Raw genomic sequence first — 23,575 nt, forward strand, 5'->3', positions numbered from 1 at the left:
ACCAATAGCATGGCTTATCTAGTGAGAACGTGCATTGTGTCTGATGAGATGATTTGTATTTCATTGCCCTCAAAAAGTAATGCTTTTTGGATCTCATTGAGTCTTTATTTATATTATAATAATCTTATGTCTCAGGAGACAGACAACTACTTGAAACATCTTTTGGTACAGCAACTGAAACTTCTTTGACAAACAGACTGGGATCAGAAGGAAGTCTTCTTTAGGATCGACTGGAGATTTCACCTCCCCATCCCAGTAAAAGTAGCATTAATCATAAAAATACACCCTGTAACAGTTCTTGGCTACCTCCCTCTCTCATGGAGATCTCTCACTTGGTTTTACTTCTACCACAATAGAGAGACTGTGGACTGTTTGCAACACGCTCACACGTGGCAGGGCTGTTGCTTTTACAATGCCGGCACTACTAAGAATGACGTTCTCTATAAGAAGAAGGATTAGATTTGGTTTGAGAATAAAGCAAAAGGGTTCTCCAACCAGCTGACTTGGTTGCTTCTGGAGGTTTCCAGGCAAGGAAGAAGAAACCACACCATCCACAGCCCCAGAAAGGACATTTCCTATACCAAAACCAATAACTCACTGTTCAACTCTGCACCATTTCTTATATAAATTAGCCTTATGTGGAGCCAAATTCAGGCCCTGTCTGATTTTTGGATGCTGGAAGCTATGGCCAAGCACTAGAGATTATTATTAATCATTTTCAGCCTCAAGGGACACATAGGGCTCTTCACTAAAACAAGTGTGAGCATTATTCCTGCCTTGAAAAAGAGTATACTTGTCTGGAGCAAGGAGGAGCACTGGTGTTATCTGGCTTCAGGCCCCTGGCAGGAATGCAACGGACAAAAACCAATTGAGTGACCACAACTGGAGGCATCCAGACCATGAAATGCATGCAGAATGCTCCCCTTTCATGACTGTGGCTAGAGCATGAAATCTCAAGTTTGACAAAGATCAGAATCTCTCTTCAACAGCAAGGTAAGCAGAACTGGCAGCCTAAATCTGGCTCTTATGTTCCGTCATCATGAATCAGCTTTTGTGATTTGCTTTTCAATATTTTGTTCTCTATAAACCGCTCAACTTTCTACTTCCCTCGCTCACTGGCTCCACTGTGACAAAATGCCTATTTTGTGCTGTTTAGAAATGAAAAGAAACACTAGAAATGCAATGGATTCCACTCCCCTCCAGCAAGTTTATCCAAATCTGAGATACTTGGAGAATAAGCCATTCATAAAATGGGACACTTTGTGGTTTCATATATTTTGGTTTCTGATTTATTTCAAATTACTTTGGCAGCACTTTCATATTAGATTTATTTTATGCCGTTCATGGGAATGCCTGAAGGTTGGGAATTGAATTGCATTTCCAGATCTCATTAGTTTGGGACAGAACACCGATGGTTTGATTACTTGGGAGTTACTAACGTGCATCAGGCTAGTAACATACCTTAGGCAAATTCTCCTGATGCAAACAGTTCATTCCCATTGACATTAAATAGACTGCACCGAAACCAGAAACAGGGAAGCATATGTTAATATAGGCCCTTTATGTGTTGCCCTTGGCCCAGACTGCATTTCAATCTTCCAGGGTAGATACTGTGTTGAGCGCAGAATCCCACTGGCTTCAGTGGGACACTGTGTAGGTTACAGGGATCTACACAAGAATCCTGTTACTGGATCAGGACCTCTGCAGATACAATAATGCAGTTGCTATACTGATTAGATAAGGGATCTACTATTATCAAATATAGTACAAATACAGTTCCTTTAGGTCAAGAGAGAAGCCTGTGCTTTGAGTGACAAGGGGTCAGGGGTCTAGTCTCAGTTTTCTAGGGACGTGGCTTTGCAATGTATAAAGTAATTGTGTATGCTGCAGACTGAAGGGCTGTGGGGTTCAAAGTGATACAACTGAAAAATGAGAGAGAGAAGAGGTTTTAGGCAAGAGTTTTAACAGCCCCAGCATTAAGACCTAGAGTCTGCTCGGACTGGTTATCGCAGTATGTGCAATGATTGAATCATGTTGGAGAAGGGTCAGAGAGCAAGCAAGGTTGCATGTGCTACAGGTACTGTATAAATACTGTACAGCTAAAAACCTGTGCCACCCAATTCCATTGTTGCCTCCTGTGTCATTTGAAAGTCACTTTTTAACCAGAGATCAGGGCCATTTAAAAAAAAAAAAAACTTATACTTAAGTCTGCTGATGAATTTAGTGAACTGAGAGGGAGTGTGTTTAAGATAACATAGGTAAGGGGGATTCAATATGTTGAAACACTCAGATGAGAAGGAGAATGGACCAAACCTTTTCAGAAAAAGGCTAGTCAATCAAAATGGTTCTAAAATTAAGGTTGTGGGAACACAAACAATTTCAGAACTTATGGCAGCATCCAGAAGGCAGTTCCCGAGCTGAAGCAAGTTGTTTTCCATGGAGCCAAGGCAGGTTGCACCACCCGAGGATTTGCCCTGTAATTTTCATTTTAAATTGTTTCCATGGACACTATAAGAACAAAAAAAAAACAACCTTGCAGTAAGACCTCCACTATTGTTATAAATCAGATACTAGACAGTACTACAGGGTATTTCAGGAAGCAACAGATTCATTCCTTTGGCAAACGCCTCTGGTTAACTCCCATAAATGTTATTCTAAGCTAAGACTCACTTCTTCCATGATGCCCAAAAGCAGCGAGTCAATAGGGAAACCCTTCCTCTGGGCTCGCCAGTGCATCCTGTTCATTCTGCATCTATATGATCTCTATATTACAGACTCTTCTGGATGTGGGCTCCCTGCGGGGTAACTTTTATACAGCGATGAGTATAGGAATGGAATTCAATGATTAAGGATCCTGAGCCCTACTGATCGTATGATCAGCTAGCGCAGACTTCTATATCTCAGGGAAGTCCACAGGAACATACAGGGGTAGGAAAGTATGTGCTAGGAGATCATATTTTAGGACTGGGAACCATAAACATTTGTGCACTCTGTTCCAGAGACATTCTCTTTAAAATTTTCTCTATTTTAAATGATTTATTACTGTTCAATCATGGTGACCTATCTACCCACACTCGCAAAGCAGCATTTGCCTTCCTCTTCCAATACCTTGGTACTTTGAAGATATCTGTAGAAGAAATTTCTCAACTTGATCCTTCTTTGCATCAGGATAAAACACAAGGATTTCAGAGGAATGGTTTCAATTTTAGAGATGCAGGTGTAATAAGAGAATTGAACTCTCTCTTTTACAACCTATTCAAAACACTGACAAACAGTGCTAAATTTCAAAAACCCTCATGTCATTTGACCACCATTTGTGACATACTCTGGAAGAGGAATGCATTTTATGTGGAAGCAGTTGAGGGAGGGTCAGTTATGCCAAATAATAACGTGCACATATTTAACATAATTTGCAGATTGTGCAAAGCCACTATTGTTATGTGGCACAAGGTGAGAAGCTGTACAACATACTAAAGAGTGACATCAGTACTCATGATAATAGCGTTTACCTTTTGGAGCAGTAAGATACCGAGTATTTAGACAGACTTACAACCAAGAACAGAAAAAACAACCTGGGCTTAAAAAAGAAATCCTGGAATTATCAAAGGAAATGTTTCTTTTTGAGACAAGCCAGAATTTGGTGTCAACTGAAAATTCCCTTCATGTTCCAGGTCCTTAATAAAAGATGTTAAATGATGCTAGATCTAGCTCTGATCGCTAAGCTACCCCGCTAGTTAACTTTCCCAGCTCAACACATTGTTATCGTTTTCTTGAATAGTCATCCAGCCAATATAAATGCACAGCCAAAATAAATTAATTGGAGCTACAATGCAGATAAAAGACCCACCAGGCTGAACAGATGTAACTTAGTAATGTTTTACAAAATACTTCAAGTCTGCATGCCCTTGTAGACCTTTCCCACCATTTCCAACTCCCCATTTTTCAAGTAATATGTTCTGGGGAGATGGTCTATGCGCATGGATGGGCACAAAAATAAGTTGTAGATGCACAAGAATCATCATGTGTTTCTGCACACTAGGTGATGATCACATATATAAATGGCACAGACATCTGCCTTACCAACTCAACTGTAAGTACATCATTTATAACAACCTGCTTCTTATGTAAAATAATATGAAATGAGAAGGCTCATTACCTCTCCCCACTCCCCCCTGCAAAAAAAACCCAACCCAAAACAATCCATTACTTTTATTTTCAAATGCTGATGCACAGACATTTTGGAAACAGAAAATACAAGAAGAAATTAAAAACTTGTAAACAAATTTGTGACAAAGGCATAGGACAATTTGGAAAGTATGTCACTGATGCAAGGGTAGGCAAGGTTATTTGGGTAAATGTGATATCTAATAAAAGATATCACATTTACCCAAATAACTTTGCCTGTGTATCCCCTTAGATCAACACAGCTACAACCAATATCACTGATGCAAATCATTTTCCCCTTACAGTATAGATAACAGACTCCCCATGTGTGTTGCACCTTATTAGGTGTTCTTCATTTAAGTATTGGCAATGCTGTAGGTAGCCTGTCTCTTTTGAGGTTTGCTTCTCCATGTACAAAGTATACACAGGTGCCACCCAGGGTGTTTTAATTATCACTGCAGACTATTTTGCCTTGAATTAATTCTGGAAGCTTGATTCATCTCTTCCCAGTCCCTTTGTGCCACTCCAGCTGGCCACAGACATTTTTGACCTTGAGATGAAGTTCTTACATCGGGCCTCCACTTCCTCCCGGTCATACTTCTTTACAGCTACTGAATCTATGCTTGTACCTGATTTACTTATGTTTCCATAACCAGGGATCAGACACGCCCCACAAAAGCCCACAGATCCAGGGAGTGCAAACATGGTATAAGTGCACTTGTGTCCACTGTTCTGCCCCTGCACCAAGCACAGGAACAGAAAAGCAGACTGCCTTCTCTGCATTTGAGCTGTTAGCAATACAGCAAGCCAACAGCATGCTCTATGCCAGGGGCAGGCAATTATTTTGAGCAGAGGGCTGCTTACTGAGTTTTGGCAAGGCACTGAGGGCCACATGACAGGCAGCCCAGGGCAGATAAATATTAATTTTCTAAATTTTTTAGGGGCCCCACGGGCCGGATAGAATAGCCTGGCAGGCCACATCCGGCCCGTGAGCCACATTTTGCTCACCCCTGCTCTACGCAATACAAAAGCCACACAAACTCAGCCTGTGTCCCAGAGAGCTCAGACTGACCCAGACACACAGGAACTTTCGAGAAACACAGAGGAGATGTTAATACGAATGGCGACTCAGGGGAGACTATACATTTACTCTCCCTCCATCCCTCTGTGCTGTGTTGGAGACACTGACTGATGTGGGCGATTTGATAACACAGGAAGTTACAAATGAACTGTGTTTGTTCAGTTGCAGAATGAGCTTTTAAGAGGCTTTTCACTCATTTTTACCCCATCCCCTTTTTCAGAACTGCCACCCACCACTTTCCTTCCCTCCCAGGGCAATGGAGCAGCAGCATCAATGAGTCTCTTTGTGGTCCTGCCTGCAGCTGCTGACACGTGGAGTGGTCAACCCTCTCCCTCGGAGACTGCCCCACTTCCGTCACGATACGTAGCCTGCTTCTCCAGAGACTAATCGGCACGGCTTGCTTTCAAACTTATGACCTTGGCTGCGGATGGCGCTGCTACGCCAAGTTACAGTATCCCACAAGTTAAGAAAAAATAAACAGTAGAGTGGATGCTTAGATCCTATGGAATAGATTTTAAAAACACAGTGGCTATCTTATCTAGCCACTGGAGCCTGGTTATGATTTACTAAGTGCTAACATCTGACTTCAAGCCAGCAAAAGAAAATGCACTGAAGCTACTGCTTTTGTGTACGAGTTGGAGCTAGGAGTTGTGCAGCATCATTTTGTGACCTGCATTTTCTAGGCTAAGAAAAGTTTACGCTCAAAACCCTGTTCTGGCTGTCCTCAAGGAGATCAAAATCGGCACCTTTCCAGGATGATGAACTGCAAGCTACACATCCAGCCATAAGGGGCCAAAGGGTGAGAGCCATGGTGAAACCTCGGGCCATGAGCTGAGGGGGAAGAAAACTGCAAGCACTCCCCCACCCCCAATACAGCATCCTCCAAATTCTTTACCTCGGGCTCTGAGGAAGCCTGCCAAACTCTGCTGTAGGCTTGGGGCATCAGTGCAGGCAGCATCTCCCTCCATGCGTCCTTCAGGGCTTTCTCCCAGCTCCCTGCTATCAACACGCCATTGCAAGCTAGAGCTCTATGACCTTTCCCGAAGAGCTCCCACAGGCCACTGGGAAGTGACAGAGTCCGTCCCCCCGGCTCCATCGGCCATCACAAAAAGGGGACAGTCAGCTTCCCGGGTGCCGCTAACTGCAGGAGGGACAGGATCTGTGCACAGTGGGAACTACCCCAGGAAACTCATGTCAAAGGTTTTACTCCCTGAAGGATGGATCCTAGGATTTGGCTCATGATTTTTAGCACAGAGGATGGGGGATTAGATAGGATCAATTTCTTATGCTGCATCCTTCAGGTGTCTTCCCCTTCTCCCTCACATCTCCAGAGACCCTGCTTCTCGACTTTCATCAGAATTTATATTTGGAGTCAAACAAAATATTGAAATAGAAACAAATAATGACAATGCTAAGGGTCAGCTGGGGATATATCATGCATAAGACCATAAAAGAAACCCACTATTATCAACAAAGCAAATCCCAAACTAGCATCATGTGGATCATCACCATCCTGGACATTTAGGGACCAACTCCGCACTCATCATTCACATTAGAATAACTTTCCTCAAACCCAGCTGCAATCAGACTTTGTGCTTATGTCACGGTTCTCTTTTTCCCCAGAGTCTATTCTTTGTCCTTTTAGGCCATAAGCCTTCAGTACAGATCCTGTGCCTTCTTGAATTCCTGAAGAATGCCCAGTTTGGACCCTACCATAATGCAGTTAAAAATGACAAATTGACAAGAAGAAATTTTTTTTCAGTACACACATTAAACTAACTGCATTTATGAAATGATGGTAATGTTCTCTCCCAGCAATCCCTTAATTTTACCTTTAAATATGAAGTCACGGAAATAAAAATGCACTCAGCCAGCAAACCTGACTTTCAAAGGTATTTTCATGAACTATCACAGGCTACTGTGCTTTTTTCTCTTGATCAGTAGTGGTTTATTACAAGGAAGTTAGAGCAACTTTCTGTTCTGCAAGCATGATCAAAAGGCCTAGATAGCATACGGTCACATGTGGCCTTTCAAAGGTAACAAGATAATGTGACAAAATTAACAGCTCCCTACAGAATCAGTAACCTTGTTCTGTTATCAGCTAGCAGGCTATATAACACTGCAGTATCTTTATTGTTGGCTGTTGTTTTGGTTTTGGTTTTTAAAACAAGAAAATATTAAACTATGCACTAGTGAAGCTCAATTCTCTTCCTGTAATTATTTACCAGTAATATTTTCTTGCCCATTTTATTAAGCTCTTATATTAGTATTGTGCCTGAGCTATTCATTTTTCTTACTAATGTGATACATTGAGTGCCATTATATGTGATGGGAAACAATATTATTCTGATTTATGTACACTGCAAAGTACATTCAGTAAAGCACAGTGGTTATAAATGTAAACCTTTTCAGTTGTAAAAGAAAAAAAGAGAGAGAAAAAAACTTAAGAACTGATGGGTATAAAACATAGTGTTCCTTGTGTGTCTGGTTTTGTACTTTGCAGTAGCAGTGTGATAATCTTAAGAATTTGGGGATAAATAGTTGACAAAGCTAGTTTGTTGATGGTATTTAGATGCCTAAAGATGCACCTCTAAAAATGTGGGCACCCATGATGATGTAGATGCCACAATGCTATAGACAAGGAGGTCCTGTGGTGTGTGGTGTACAGCTGCGATTCCATTTTCCACCCCTCCTGTTCATAGCCCATGAACAGAGCCAATCCTCCTCCTTATCCTCAGTGGCAGGGATGAACTGCAGATACACTACCACAGTTACCTCCATCATGCCCACTAAGGCTTAAAAATTTTGCAGAATCAAGCAAGTTATGAGCACAAAAAAGTCACCCATTGGCCCACATAGGTAGGAAGGCAAAAACCCTAATGTGGACACAATTAGACCAGTATAATAAATCCTTTTGGCAACATACCCTTTTATTTTATTCAGTGAACTGGTTTCAGCTGTAGCAGGAAAAGTTCGTTGCCCATCTAATTTGCACCTCCCCATACCGTTTGGACACATTTCAAAAGGGCAGGGCTATGGCAGGGCTATTGCATTCTCGCCATTGTTATGTGTGGATAAGCCGGGAACAATGCAAATATAGAAAAACAGCTTCAACTTTAACACTGCTTTGTTCAGGGTTAAATCTGAAGCAGTTTTCCTACACTGAAATCCTTCCCAGCCTGTCCACACGTAACAGTTAATAATAACAGCCACTGCCCTTCTGAAACATCTCCAAATGTATGTGTATCCACACCCTCAGAAAACTTTCTAGCACAGCTGTACAGCAAACCTTATCTTGGGTAGACAAGCCCTTATACTCCGTTTCTGGAATCAAGCAGAAGAGGTCTGTGAAAGTTTGTTTGGAGCAATCCCCTGTGTGCTTCACAGGAGACCAAAAGAGGTTATTTATAGCTTTTTATTAAGGATTCCTGGATTTTTCATCCAATGCGTAAATGTATATTATACCCTTCTAATATATTAATGCAATGTTTTATCAGGTTTGCAAGGCACACAAGTATGAGAAATCAAAATTTATGTTGCAATTGATTATGAAAGTTCAAGAGATAGGTGAATTTGCATTGTACCCTACTGGTATCACTGCATCTTTCTCACTTGAAAGCTTGATCGGATGGCCTGAACCCCAATCCTGTTCCCACTGAGACCAGGAAAAGGGATGCCATTCTTGTGGAATGTGAGGTTTTCTGAAAAAGGAACAATGCTCATTTTCTGACATTAGGCATAAGGGGGTTTTCTGTTTTTATTTTTATTTTTTAATTTGGAAATCCCATTGTGAATTGTACTCAAATAGCACCCGAGTCATTAATTTCCAGTGAAATTACTCTGAACCTCTGGTGGACGTGAATGTTAAACTTGGTGAGATTAGCACCATCTTTTCATACACCTGTATTCCATCAGAAAGGATCAGTGATGGTGTGAACTTCAGAAGTGACCTTGTGATGCTTGGATGTTTTTTACTGCTTGCACACAGTGCAGGTGTGCAAGTTAGTGATATCGTTTGCCAACCAAATTCATCAAAATGATTTTTAGAAATAGCCATGAAAAATAAATTTCTCTCCCCATAGAGAGAAGGATTATTACTGAATCATGTGCTGTGGTTTGCCTTTCTGTAATTGTTTCAAGGAACAATCCTTGTTTTACTGTGGAATTATGTATCCTGTGATGTAACAGCCAACCCAGTCTTAGGACCCAGGTCCACAGAGATTCACAACAAAAAATAGTGTTTCCCACCATCATGCATTTGCTGGCATTTGTTAAGTACCATATTTATTTAATAGAAGATGACCCTGAACACTAAGATGATGCCCCCTCAAACATTAAATATATGGAAAATCTATCATTTTCTTATAGTTTTTCCAGGTATAGAATCTAATTATTGGAGGTTTGCCTTGAATTTTTTCCCGCCCCACTGCTACAGCAGGGAAAGTAAAACTGGGGTGGGGAGGCGGGGGCCCGACAGGTAGCCCTCTGCTCTCTGCTTCCCTCTGACTTTTTCCCCTGCCAGCCCCTTCCCCCTCTCCGTCAGACCCTGCTTTCCTTGAGCGCATGGAAGTAAGGAGCAAATTTGAAAACCACCTTTACATTAAACATGGCTGTAGCAATTTGCATTTAGTACCCATGCTCTCGGGTTATCCAGAAATGATACGTTACCTTTTTTTTTGAAACTGCTGCAAGTTTTAGCAGAGGTACTCCATAAACACACTTCTGAGCAGCACTTTGGCACCTACTTATATGTAGTACAAAATATACATGATATTAGCCAAAGGCTTGTGATTTGCCACATAGTTCATTGGGCTGGGCTCCACCAGACTCAAAAGCATTTCAAACCGGTGACCCTACAGCTTTACACGGCTCAGTATGTATGTGTACTCCGGATACCCCACCCCCCACCAAAGGATCCCTGTGCCATTTAGCCCCCTCATGACTGGAACTGGGTGATCTGTCAACAGTCCTGGGAGGCTACAAAAGTTTATATGCAGATGAGGTGCAGGGCAAACTGGTCCAGCTTCACCTCATGGAAAACATGGCCACACTAATCATATACACCAGAATGAGAGAGGGGCTGACAGAGGGATTCTGGGCGAACTGTATGCAATGTTGTAGCTCACCATGACTGGAAAGAGTCAGCGGTGAGGGGGACTATACTTAATGGGCATTACCATATGTCTTATTCAGGTATGCTATATTAACCTGCCCTTGTGGTAGGTTCCCATCAGCATATCAAATGTAGCAATTTTGGCACCAAGAGGAGGGGGTCGGGACTGGCTCTGGCCCTCCCGGTGCTGGCCTAGCGTTGCAGTACCTCTAGGCCCAGTGCCAGTTCCCTGCAGAAGGAACACCTGCCCCCACCCCCCTTTTTTAAGGGCAACATACATTCACAGCATGTTTGCCCAGTGTGGGCCATGTGTATTATAGTCATGCTCAGTGTTGGCAACATTTAAACAACTACATAGTTGGTTTTCATTAATGATCACATGCTGCTTTTGGCAGCAGTTTAATGATAGACAATGTATTTAGTGAGATTTTCTTGTATGCAATTATAAGATGAGGGGCTTTTTTCCTCATGCGAATTGAGGTGGGGGGGAGGGGGCAGGGAACACCTTGTCTTGTATTCAAGTAAATATGGTATTTAATTTTACAGCCATCTACTACACTTTAATGATAGTGATGTTGATAAACTTAAGAACACCATTTTGAATTATTTACTGTCTCTCATATCCAGACCCAGAAGCCAAGTGGTTTTATAAGAATCCAATGTTTAATTTAAAAACAGGAGGGGGGGAGGAGGTGGCAGAGAAGCCTTCACGGCTGTTAAGATTGAAAACACGAAGCATGTACATCCTAAAAGCTGGGAAACTGGATTACAAATAAAACTAATTTTAAAGTCTTTGTGAATTTTAAATGAGTTGCTTAACTTTGGAGGCTTGATATATGATTTTTATACGCTTGGGGCTGACCATATTTTTATTTTTAAAACAATGAGATGAGGGTTATGTCTATCGTGCTCTTTGTTAAAAACTAAAAGGACACGTAATATTTTGGCACTGGAAAAGTACACGTCATTTTAACTATTTTGATCCAGGAAGAAGCTAGGTTAATTAAAAAAAGTCTAAAGTATCTAGCATTTTGACTACATATCTTTTTACAGGAACTCTTGACACCTGTCTCAGCGCAATGGTTGAAATTTTATTTTAAACCTGTCGATGTCATTAGACTAACATGTTTAAAATGCTGTAAATCCTCCTGATCACGTAGAACATTTTCTATTTTGTCCAGCCTGGGAAACGCTGTTGCTGTTATAGGGTGTGTTAGGCTTATTTTGCTAAACTCACATCAAGGTCAGACCTCATATGAATGGAACTATGTGAATCATTCTTTCCACCTGGTTTCCCATTCTGGATTATCAGTGTGCTTGATTACAGCAATTAGCATTAAACTTTCACTCTAGTGCAGTTATCTATTGCAGTTATCTTCTGAACCAATACCAGGACCAGCCAGTAAGATTTTTATTCTATCCTTGCACCTATCTAGTAAAATCTGAGAACAGGGTATTTAGGCAATGCTAGAATATATTTAATTAATTTCCACAAGTTCGACTGAATTATTATAATTGCAATTCTGGTTGGGACTGTCCAAGATTCTCATTCTCAACTCCTCTTACAGTTAGTTCTCAAAATAATCAAGTGTACTTGTGAGGACACCCGACATAAGCAAAGTGCTTTTCTTATACCTGTAAATATACTTTGAATAAAAAAACCAAACAAACCTCTGCTACCCTGTAGTTCTTTCATACAGGGGGGTATATAATCAGGCATGGCTAATCTTTGCAGCATTTCTTTTAGGCTTTGTGTATTCTAACCAGTAGAGTCAATCCATCTGAAAGCTCTAATAGACACTGATTACAGCAATAGATTAAATGATACAAGCTCCGTTAAGCATAATCAAAGACAAATATTAGAACTCCAGAGATCAGAAAGCAAGCCAGGGAAACCAACACACAATGGCAGAAGACAGGGTAGAAGTGTACCTGATGGACTGACTGGATTTTGGACTCAGTGGACTTGAGGCATCCCTCCATAACTTTCATGAATTAGGTGGCATTCAATTTCTAAAATTAATTTCTATATTACAATACTTACTACCTGATACAGGGGTTGGACAGTAGGGGTGGGGGAATCATCCAGGCAGGGACACACCTGAGTCTGGCTTATCTGTTTAGCTCCACACACCTCACCTATTTCCATATCCCTCATGGTATACTTCAAAGCTAGGGACAGCCATTCAAAAAGCCTGAGCCTGAGTTGATTCAATCTTTACAGGTTAGTCTAACCTGCAAAACTGCAACCGATATGGAGGTGAACAGACATTCCCTTTTCAATCCAGAAATGCAGGCACATGCCTCCAGTGGCTCAGGCTAGAAGCTGGAGGGCACTAGAGCGGCCCTCCCTTCCCTTCCATAGTGCTGAGCTGAAGGGGGATGTGGCCATGCCTGGGCAGGACACTCTGATTAGGGAGGGGTTCCCTCCCCACTTCTGACCAGGAGGGAGCCAGCAGGGAGTTGATAAAGCATTGAGTTACACAGCAGGAAGCTACACAGGGATCTGTTAGCATTTAGCACACATCAACAAAACAAAAGGATCTCTCATTAGTTCAAGCTCTTCTTAACTGTTTTCCAAGGAAGGAATGGAGGGACATTGCCAGCTACCTGCTGATTAGCTCCAAAAAGCTCTAAGCTGACACTGTCCTGTCTGCCACAGCGTGAACTGTAGCCAGCACGTGGTCTGCTAGCTAATGCTGAGAGGTGTCTGTGTAAGGCAGAGGGGAGGGGGAATCCCTGCTTAAGCGGGGGGGAGGGAGGGAGGGAAGGAGGAAGCCAGGCAGACACCACTGTGTCTGCAGTCTCTGCCTGAGCTGCACCAAGGGTGCAGAAGGACAGGGCCAGCCCTGCTGGGCTAAAACAGAGAGCACAGCCCCACCCAGCAAAGCAGCTGGGATGCTGGAGGATGCTGATTTAACTTAAACCAGGAAGGGGTCTGGGACAGACACTGCATAAACTGGTTTGACCCAAATCAATTAGTTAAATGTAGTGTGATACTACATTCAACCAGATTTATCTCAAACCAGTTTCAGACATTTTCCAACTAGTTTATGTGTACTGAACATGTGTTCTGTTACAGGTTTAAACCAGTTTATGTGTAATGTCTGTCCCTAGCCCAAAGGATCTGGCAGCACCGAGGGTGAGAGTAACTGGTCTAGATGCTATGATGACTCCTTTTATCTGATGAAGTGAGCTGCTGCTCAGACAGCTTATACGCCTCAGATTCAATTAATCTATCACATACACGTCTTCTCTGCCTTCTGCCTGGCTTCAGACTAACCCAGCTGATAGACCATTATTTCTTTGAGTAGAGGCAAATTTGAGGGTCTCAAAACAGGGGAGAAGGTGGGAGGGGGGATATACTGTGGCCCTGGCTTAGTCTAAAATGTTTGTCTTGTGTAGTATTGTGATGTGCACAACTGTGCCAGGACTCAGCATCACAGTGATAAGCAGCCTAATGATCAGGCCGCCTTACAGCTCGAGAAAGGGTTTACCAACATTTGTATATGCCGGAACAACTGCTCCGTCAATAGACAATTTTATTCTTCTAGTCTCCCTCAGGGACTAATAGAATTTAATGGGAACAAACTTTTGCTTGAATATAAAATAAAACCTGAAGCTACTCAATTTCCTTTAAACTAAATACTTCATCATTCAAACCACATAAGTTCAAAGTGGACTGTAAATCATTTTTTTTTCATAAGTTACTTTGTTTTGTATAAATCTGGAGCAATATTGAAAACATTCTCTAATGCAATATTAGAAATGAACAGGCAAGTAAATGTATGAAGTTAGCCAGGACAGTTATGAGTAATTTGTTTCATCCAGTGAAGTATGAATTTATTCCAAGCATCATGGTCTAAAAAAAGGCTTGGAGTAACTTTTCTGACTAAGCTGAAAGATGTCATTGACTTCTGTGTGGTTGGACAGGAGTGGGGCCCAGGTAACAAGTACATTTTAAGTAGGCATAATGCACATAAGAGTTTATCTACAGAAAGTCAGGGCTCCTGCTTTCTATTCAATGCTTAAATGCCAGTAGTATGTACTATATAAAGACATATGATAGACAGATAACCCCAGTCTGCCATACTATACAACTTAGGTGTAATAATACCTTGAAGAGGATGTAAGGCTCATTGTCTGTCAAGTGCATTGAGGATCTTGGAAGAAAGCTGCTGAATGCATTATTCTGTTTCTATTATTACACCAAGGCTGCTGGAAAAGATGAAGCATCAAAGAAATCTGAACTATGAGCTGGAAGTACAACAGCATTCCCACAGAGCGCTATTCATACAATCTGTAGTTCTTAGGCTGATCAACTAAGCAGCAGCAGTTGACAGTAACCAGATACTTAATTAAATCTTAAATCTCATTTCTATCACAATAACTGTCAAGTCATCAGGCCAGCTTGAAGCAACTGTTGCCTCTGTAAGTGTCACAGAAGGAGGGAATAGCACAAGATGTACTCAACTCAGCTCTACTGGATTGTAAACCCGGGTATGAAACCTCATGAAACTCACGTGCTTCCTCTCGTGGCTCGGAAGACAGCTCTAATGAGCAATGCCATTCTTGGCACTGCATTGCTATTCTAGTGCTGACACTAGTTAATCAAACATCATGGCATATTTCAGTACAAGGTATGTTTGAAGCTGCTGAGCAAACCCAGCCTTGCCAATTCACAGAAAATAGAGAAAAAGTGAACTGAAGTATTTCTTCTTTCTAGCAGACCAGCATGCCCTGTCTTTGCTCCTCTTTTATTTATTTAAATTAAAATCATAAGCAGTAAGATTGTATTATTAAAAAAAATGTGCCCCAAGCATGAACTGTATGTGCAGGCTGGCGCTCCAGCCTCCCGACAGCGATCTAGCACTGGAGTTACAGAAATCCCCGCAAAACCACCTTTATACAGAGACACGGCAACAAGCGCAGTGCAGCTCTTTACCTACCTCTGGGAATATCCACCTTCTGCTCCCCGCTGCCTTGAAGGACCAGGCCATTTTACCTGGTGACGAGGTAGAGGGATAGGGGTTTTCAAGAGAACACAAATCTACTTCAAGAAATATATGAGATTAGCAATCACGTTAACTTTTCTGGAATGGTCTGAACCTCACTGCTTGAAAACAACGGACTGAACTGGTGTTGGCCTTAGTGGAACTAAAACGTGAACGCCAAAATCTGCCTCCATTTCCACCTTTGCAATCCCATTTGTGTAAACGGACTTTGGGAAGTGGGCCGCACGCTGTAAAGGCTCCTCATCTGCACCCCAGGTGAGCGCTATTTTCAGCGTGCTTGCTGTAGGTCTGCGAGTGCTGATAGACCTCCACATTGCATTCAAATCAGGGACTGCAGGCAGAAGTTATTCTTTTCCATGGCAGTCTACTAATAGGCAAAGAAAGCCAATTATTTATCTGCTGAAGATTTAAAGGACACACACACACATAGAAGATAAATGGCTTAGGTCTGGTCCTGAAGTAGGAGTCAGAACCAAATTATTCAGCCCTGAGCTATTAGGGAGACATCACTGTCATGCTAAAAAATAGTACATCAGCTCTTGAAATCCTCCCTCTGTCTGCACACAAGCTCCTGTTACAGGCTGTAAACATGCCCACAAGATTCAAACCCAGACATTTTTTCAGCAAACAAAATCCATGAAAGTTATTTGTTTTATGGGGCAAATACTTTAAACATAACTCTCCTCCCCCCGCTTGTATATAGAAGCTCAAAAAACGTACTTGCCCCCATAAAACATATGTGAAAGATTTGAACCAACAATATATTTGAATGTTTTGTATACTAGGTCTCCAATTTCTGCAGCTGAAAAATAAGCATTTTAAAGTAATTCAGAACTCAGGAGAACATCAGGGCTCTTGTTACATTGGAGAAGCACTGGAGAAGCAAAAAGCAAGCTATGAAAACACCCAGAAGCCTAAAGGAGAGGGAGAACAGATGACATCATGGGCAATTAGCTACGGGGATGTGACTGGCAGACAGAATAAATGATCAAGTTTGTATTATTGCAGTAGTATCTAGGTGCACATGCGCAAACAGCCTAAGCAAACCCAGATTTGTCCTTAAAAATGCCAATCCCCCAAAAGGGACTGAGTTTATTTTTCAAAATCCTAAAAATTTGAAAAGATTAAGAAAACTGATAAGATTAAGCAAATAATGAATTGAGGGTTCTTTTTTATTTGTCTCCTGGTTTCTAAGCCATGATATCAAACTTTATTTTCTGTTACCATAAAGTTAGAAACTTATGTACAAAGTGGAAGCTTTAAGAAACCCACCAAACATTATGAAATTTCTAGTAAAAAAAATTTTTTTTTTTAATCATAGAAGTGTGCAATAATGCCAAAAGATCAGCATGCTTAATGGCCTTGAACAGGATTATTGCATTCTCTGTAGGCTTTTTATCTCTACTCTATGCTGCCTTCATCCCCAAAAGACAGCCTGCCCCAACTGACATGGCTATTACTGCATACAGTCCCCTCCCAATTTAGACAGCCACTAAACAGGGGTTTCTTGGACTGCAGTGAAGCCCACCTAAGCATTTTAGGTAATGTGCATTGTTCTTTGGTTCTGGTCCTCTCTTTTGGGATAAGGAAGTATACTAGTTTCATTTTTCCTTACCAGTCAGTTCAGTTTAATAAATTAAATGTAATCTATTCCCTTGTCTGAGCAGAATGTTGCAATATTTTGGCTGAGGGAAAAAAAAAACAACACTAAAACCACATGCTTTCCACAGACATTTAAGAAGGGAGGGGATAACATAGGGGCATTTTCACTGCCCTTTGGTTTCATAAAAGCTTATCTCCACTAAGTCTTACAGTGCAGCCCAGTTTGATCTGAAAGCATCCTATTAAATCTGCCCAAGTACAACAACTGTCTAATAGCAATAACAGACACCTCAATAGAGAGCGCAGCAATTCATACACATCTAAGCTCTAGAGTCTAGCATCCACATCCTAGTACAGCCTGCTACAAAGTCAATCTCTCCATTCAGCCAAATGCGTGGGTTAAATCCTTCTTGGACCATTTTCAGATATTATTCCCAAAAGCAATAATGCCTCTTTTAGTGCTGATATTTTAGGGCCTAATCCTGCAAGCTGCTGAGCACCCTACACATTCACTTTGACAGAGTTCAACACCATGCAAGCTTGGATATTTAGGGCACACACCAGGCATCATAAACAAGAGACAATACCATAAAGTTACTGGTTGCATGTGTTCCTCTTCATGAGGAAAGTAAATTATCGGTGCCGAGTGAGGTGAATAAACCAATCACAGCTCCTATGTTTGTTGAATCAGATCAGATTTTGGAAAACCAGCTGCCTGCACAAAGTCAGGTTTTATGGGTTTTCCTACTTCAACACAGGAACACCACAGTCTCAAAGTAACAAAGTAGACTTTGCTCCCTAATGTGAGCTTCTTTGTCTTCACAACAGAAACATTTTACGAATGCTAAGATATGATTACATGCTTAGTGGTGATAAACTACACAATAAACGGGGGAAGGTGGGAGGGGGAAGCTAGCTGACTTCCTAAACTACATGCAATCTGAATTGATGCCTGCAGGGCAACTACTTCTCAGGGCATGTGCAGTGTATATTTAACAGATGACTATCCGGGATGTTTATTCATTCCTCATCAGCAACAGTCAAAATCCAGACAATTGCTATTCACAAGGGATTCTCCAATTCAAAATTCACAAATTATCTCATAAAAATCCCCCAAATCTGCATTTTTCTGTGGTTACACACACACACAGATACTACACTTGATCTTAGCATATAGGTATATATGTATGTATGCATGTATCAGGTTGAACACAAAATTTTATTGGTATTGGAAGATCAGCGCTCCCCCTTTCCCCTTTGCTCACCAGGACACAGGTCCAGCTGCAGCTGTGCCCCCCCCCCCCCCCCCGTGGTGCTGAGCAGCCCCGATATGCTGGTGCCCCTTAATTCACAGCCCCCTGACGCTGCTGATGCCCTCGCTCCCAAACCACAATCCCCCACTCCCACTGCCCCGCTAGTGCCCCTCACTCCTGACCCACAGGCCCCTGCCCGAGGGGACCCCCAGCTGGCCCTGTGTGGACTTACAAGACTCCAGCAGGGGAAGGGGGCAGGGGACCCTTTGGAGGCAGTGGGTCCTTTGGGGTAGCAGGGATCTGCATGGCCAGGCCGCCAGGGGCCAGTGCCCATGCTCTCAGGGGTAGGGGCGGCCGCATGCAGCCTGGAGATGCTACCCAGGGGTGGGTGCACTGTGGCCAGGCTACCTGGCGCAGTGTGGAAGCCCCAGCCTGGGACAGGGCGGTGTCACTAGCATCCCTTCCTCCTCCCTTCAGCCCGCATCGACCGGATTTGCTCTGCCACTTCCCGCAAGAGGAGTGACCACGGCTACCACAGGAAGGACTGAGAGTGCCTGGAGCCCTTCACCTTCCTCCAGCTGCCCACAGCATGGCCCAGGCCAGAGCTGCGCTTCCAGTCCTCCCCACTGAGCCTCAGCCCCAGCGGGCAGCGTGTGGTGTCCCAGCTGCTGCTTGTGCTTCCGGCCACACAATTCCCTGCTGCCCCCAAAAGACCCCCTCCACTGCTGGAGGGACAGGCACCTCCAGGCGGGCCCTGTTGGTAACAATGCCAAGCTGGGCTTGCCAACAGCACCAAGTGCTGCCTCACACCCCCTTCCCCACTGCAGCCCCAGCACCCAGACTCCTGCCCCCAGCGCTGGCAAGCACCCACAGGCATGCACACTCCCACACAGCCCTGTCCACACACAGCCCCCCCAGCCTGGACAGCCCCCAAGCCCTGGCCCTCCAACCCCCTTGCCCCATAGACTTACATGTATCCAGGGTCAGGGATGCTCCCACCACCCTGCCTGGCTGGGATGTATGCCAGTCATGTGTGTGTACATGCGCACACACATGTGGTGCTCCATGCCTCCAACTGCCCTCTCCCCACTCCCCTGAGCCCCAGACAACTCCTTGCAGGCTGGAACGCTGCCAGCTTGCAAGGGGAAACCCGCAGTTTCCCACTTCAAGGGGGAAAATATGAGATTTTCTCCTTTAAAAGGGAAAATCCGCATTTTTCCATAGGAAATGGAAAACCCAGATCCCTGCTATTCACCAGCCCACAGTGTTTTTTCAGGGTTTGCAAACCCAAACAAAGAGCTGATAACAAACAATAAAAGCAAATATGTAAAGCTTTGTAAGTTTGAAGGCAGGGGTTACTGATTGCAAACTAAGTGGTTCTTATAAACAACATCAAATCACCTCCCACAAAAAAGCCCAGACAAACAAGATCCATTTCCATAGTTATCTGTCCAACTCAGTGTACCCGCTGATCCTCTTCGGCAGTAGCTGCTACTAGTGAGGGAAGAGACGGCCGACACATGTGTAAAGGTGGGACCATCGTTTCTCCTCACTATGCCTATGAGTCTCGATACAACATTTACTACCAAGCACACAACCACATGAAAAAGATCCTGGCAAGACCAGAAGAGGGTCTATCCTGTAGGGGGTCAGAACTCCTGCCCGCTCGCAGCTCCCACCGATTTCAGTGTTGGTAACCCAGAGCACTATGAATCTTGCAGGACTGAGCTAAATAGGGGGCAAACTGAACAAGAATCATACTCAGGCTATCACACTGCTTACTTGCATACATTCCATTTTTAAGGATTTAAGAATATGTGCACGAAAACTAGTTAGCAGCAGTATTTCAACAGTGATTTCTAAAATATACCTGTGTGGGACTATACATAAGTGTGTACTTGATAAGACAGTGTGTTGGGTCCCACACCATCTCATTAACTTTGCTTGCATTTTCCTTAGTAAGAGTTGGACCTAACCTCTGTGCCACTCCATCCGGAGCAGAGCACAGGACTGTTCTCTACGGGTAAAAACTTGAAACAAGAATTACATAATTGTTAATATCATGTATCAAATGTATTTAAAAAATTTTTAAAAGAGGTTTCTTCTTCAAGATACTGAGCACAATAGGATTTCCTGTGATTAGAAACTTTGATTTCACTTATACCAGTCCTACATGTTAATACTTTACAAACTTACCTTTAATATTGAATTTGAAAGACAATGAAGCGTTCAAAAATAAGTTTTTTTTTCCACTGACGCTATGCTTCTCAAACTGCCCCTAGCTATTTCCATTGCCACTGTTGACAACCATATTTTATATATTATTCTATTATTCAATTTTAAAATGTATTACATAGTTTACTAAAATATGCTAACTGAAGTAAAACTGCCCACGGGGAAAAGGAGACTAGAATACATCAGATAGTTAACATCCAACTGTGCTAATTCAAAAAAGATTGCTTGACGTAATGCTAAATACAGAAGGAAAAAATCCATTTGTAATGCTACTGTACATGTGTAGACAGCATCCCACATCAACCTCCCCATCGCAAAAAGAACAGCTTTATCATAATATTGGACACAAATGCTCTTCCCAAATGCATTTGACCCAGAAGGCCAGACTTTTATTACAGAAAATTAAACCCTACATTTGGACAACAGCCAAGGTGATGAATCGATCCGAGTTCAGCTATGCAACATATAATATTTCAGCCTGCAATACACACAGGGAAAATTTTGGCCCCGACTCTCATCCTTGAAACCCCATTTGAATAAACAGGCTTTGAAAGCGTAGCAGAGGGTGAAAGTTTGGCACAACACAGCGAGTTCACCAGCCAAGCTGTCAAAAGTCACTTTCTTTGTGCCTCCATCACGTGAATCAGGAAAGGCAGAGCTATCCTCCCCTTATCAGGTGAAAAACATGATACTGCTTCACTTTCTCAGACCTCAAACAAGAAACTAATCATTAGGACCTGGCTTTAAAAGAGAGAGAGAAAGAAAGGAAGAAAGAAGGTGCTGTAGCACCCCGAGTTCCCTTCTGACGCTTTCAGGGGGCTGCGGGATGCCCCCCAACCGTTCGGTGTGCAAATACGGTTCACGAGGTAAACCCAGCGATTACAAACCATGGTAAAAACAGCACTAAAAAAAAATTCTGACCACTTGTGGTCTTTCTGAGTTCTTTGCAATAGGACCGTATTGCAATAGGGGAAAAAGAAAGATTTTATTGCTACAGGGGGAAAAAAAAAAAGTCGGATTTTATTGCTATAAGGAAAAAAAAAAAGTCGGATTTTATTGCTATAGGGAAAGTGTTTTCATACTTTTCTCTAGTTAACAAACGAGTGCAAACAAAGAGCTGGCTTTTGCTGGCGGGTGCCTGGAGCTGGAGCGGGCTGCCAGCCCTGCGGGATCCCGGCCACCGACGGCCCCACGCGTGCCGGCACCCACGCCCGCGCAGCCAGGCTCGCGCGGGGCACCTGCCCCAGGCGGGGCGCAGGGCGGGGGGGACGGGCCCGCGGGAGGGGACTCACCCGCGAGATGGCGAGCGGGGCGCTGAAGTCCTTGCCGCCCACCAGGCGGAAGCCCCAGGGCGAGGGCCCGCGCAGCGCCACGGTGCGGGGCATGGCCGCGCTCCCCCGCGCTCTGCCGGCTCCTGCGGCGCGGCCGGCGGCTCCTCATGCCGGCGCCGCGGGGCGGGGCGGGGCGGCCCCGCTCCTCCTCCGGCCGCTCCCCGTGCGGCACACCCCGCCTTCCCCTCCACGGCCGGTGCCGGCACCGGCGCAGCGGCAAGGCGCGTTGGGGGACACAAAACCGGCAGCCCCCCGGGCTGCGGGGGCCGCTCCGGCCAGGTGCGACGCTGCCCAGCAAAGAAAGGGAACAAGGAACCTCTCCTGGAAAATCCCGTTCCCTTTCCAGGAAAGACCGAGATGAGAGACCCGTTCCCACGAGAGGCTAAACAAAGGGCCCAGGGTTTACAGGACAAGCAAAACAACCCGACAGAGCACGGCTTCTGCAAGCTGCCACGTCCTGCGCCACGACGACCCTGCCACCACTGGCTTGGGCGCTGCGCTTTCCAGGGGTCCGTCTCGTGGAGGGTAAAAGGCATCGCCATCGCAGGCAAACCGGGTTCCCAGATGGCCAAACTGCAGGCATTCATGTTTGAAAATGTTGCCCTGAGTAACTTTGCGGCAGTAGCGTTTCCTCGCTTCTGTAGGAATGTAGGCTGTGTCTAGAACAGAAAGGCTGGACCGTGAGGACCATGAACGCTGTGTGCCCCTGTGGGCGACCACGGTGCTTTTAGTGGCGGGTGGCAAGTGCCAACCAGTGGTAGCAGCCAGCGCCCACCGTGGACCATGGCAAGACAGTGTCGGTGGCACCTTTTTGGAGGGGATGCACCGCCGCACTCAGGGGGTGCATGTACACCCGCATGCACCCCCTATGTGTCACCAATGATTAGGAAAGTGCTCCTAGTGTACACATGCAGCTTATATCAACAATGCTAGACTTTTACCCGGGTAGCTTATTCCTCCTGCACACATCAAGCCAAACAAGCTATGCCTGGAAAACTTCAGTTTTGCCAGTATATTAAGGGCTTCTGCTAGCACTATGATGCCCTCTCGTACCTCTTTCCTATATACCTGTAATTATATCAGACATCTGTAGAGTAGGCAAGGCATTAACATCAATTAGAAAAATTTAGCCCATCTGGGCTTTGAAGTTAATCCCTTGGTGAGGCAACAACATCATTTGATTCATACTTTTCCTGTTATTGCTGTTGGGCGACTAGAAGTGGTTTTCCAAAAGGCTGGGTTAGCATACAGAAATGCAACACTTAGGTGCAGGGATCTCTTCTCAGCAGAGGAAGAGACGTGCACTTTTATGTCAAAGAAATCTTAGATTTAGTAGAAAAATCCCACCCCCCCCAAATAGAGGCTGCAGTTTTCTTTATACCAGGAATTTTCCACTGGCCTTTGCTATGGCATTGTTAGTGTTGTGGTTTCTAAAATGCAAAGCAACCTCTGAGCTGCAGGCAGCACATGCAACCGAACGTCAGAGAGAATTTATAGCAGGGCAGTACCTCTAACCCAGGGGCAGGCAATTATTTTGGGTGGAGGGCCACTTATCAAGGTTTGGCAAGCCTTCCAGGGCCAGGTGCATAGCCCCGCCCCTGGACAGGGTCCCTGCCCCCTGGTCACCATATTGGGACCAGAAGTCCTGCCCCCTAACCGCTGACCTTTGCCAGTAGAAGTACCTCCCCTTGCCCCCCCCAAATTACAGCTTTCAGCAAAGGGGTTTGCCATCTCTGAACCAGAAATATACCAAATTATAGTCTAAAAATGAAACAGGTACT

The 23,575-nt window shown here is 43.9% G+C and overlaps 1 protein-coding gene across 1 annotated transcript in view; it reads right to left on the reverse strand.

The window, feature by feature from the left end:
• PDLIM4 (PDZ and LIM domain 4) overlaps positions 1-21,917 on the reverse strand; it is a 93,890-nt gene extending 71,973 nt beyond the window's left edge. The window contains exon 1 of the mRNA XM_006261135.4: positions 21,756-21,917. Within this exon, the coding sequence (XP_006261197.1) occupies positions 21,756-21,848 (93 nt within the window). The 5' untranslated portion in view covers positions 21,849-21,917. The remainder of the gene's footprint in view (positions 1-21,755) is intronic.
• Positions 21,918-23,575: the final 1,658 nt, after the last annotated feature.

This window comes from Alligator mississippiensis, chromosome 9 (genome assembly GCF_030867095.1).
Source record: "Alligator mississippiensis isolate rAllMis1 chromosome 9, rAllMis1, whole genome shotgun sequence".
NCBI lineage: Eukaryota > Metazoa > Chordata > Crocodylia > Alligatoridae > Alligator > Alligator mississippiensis.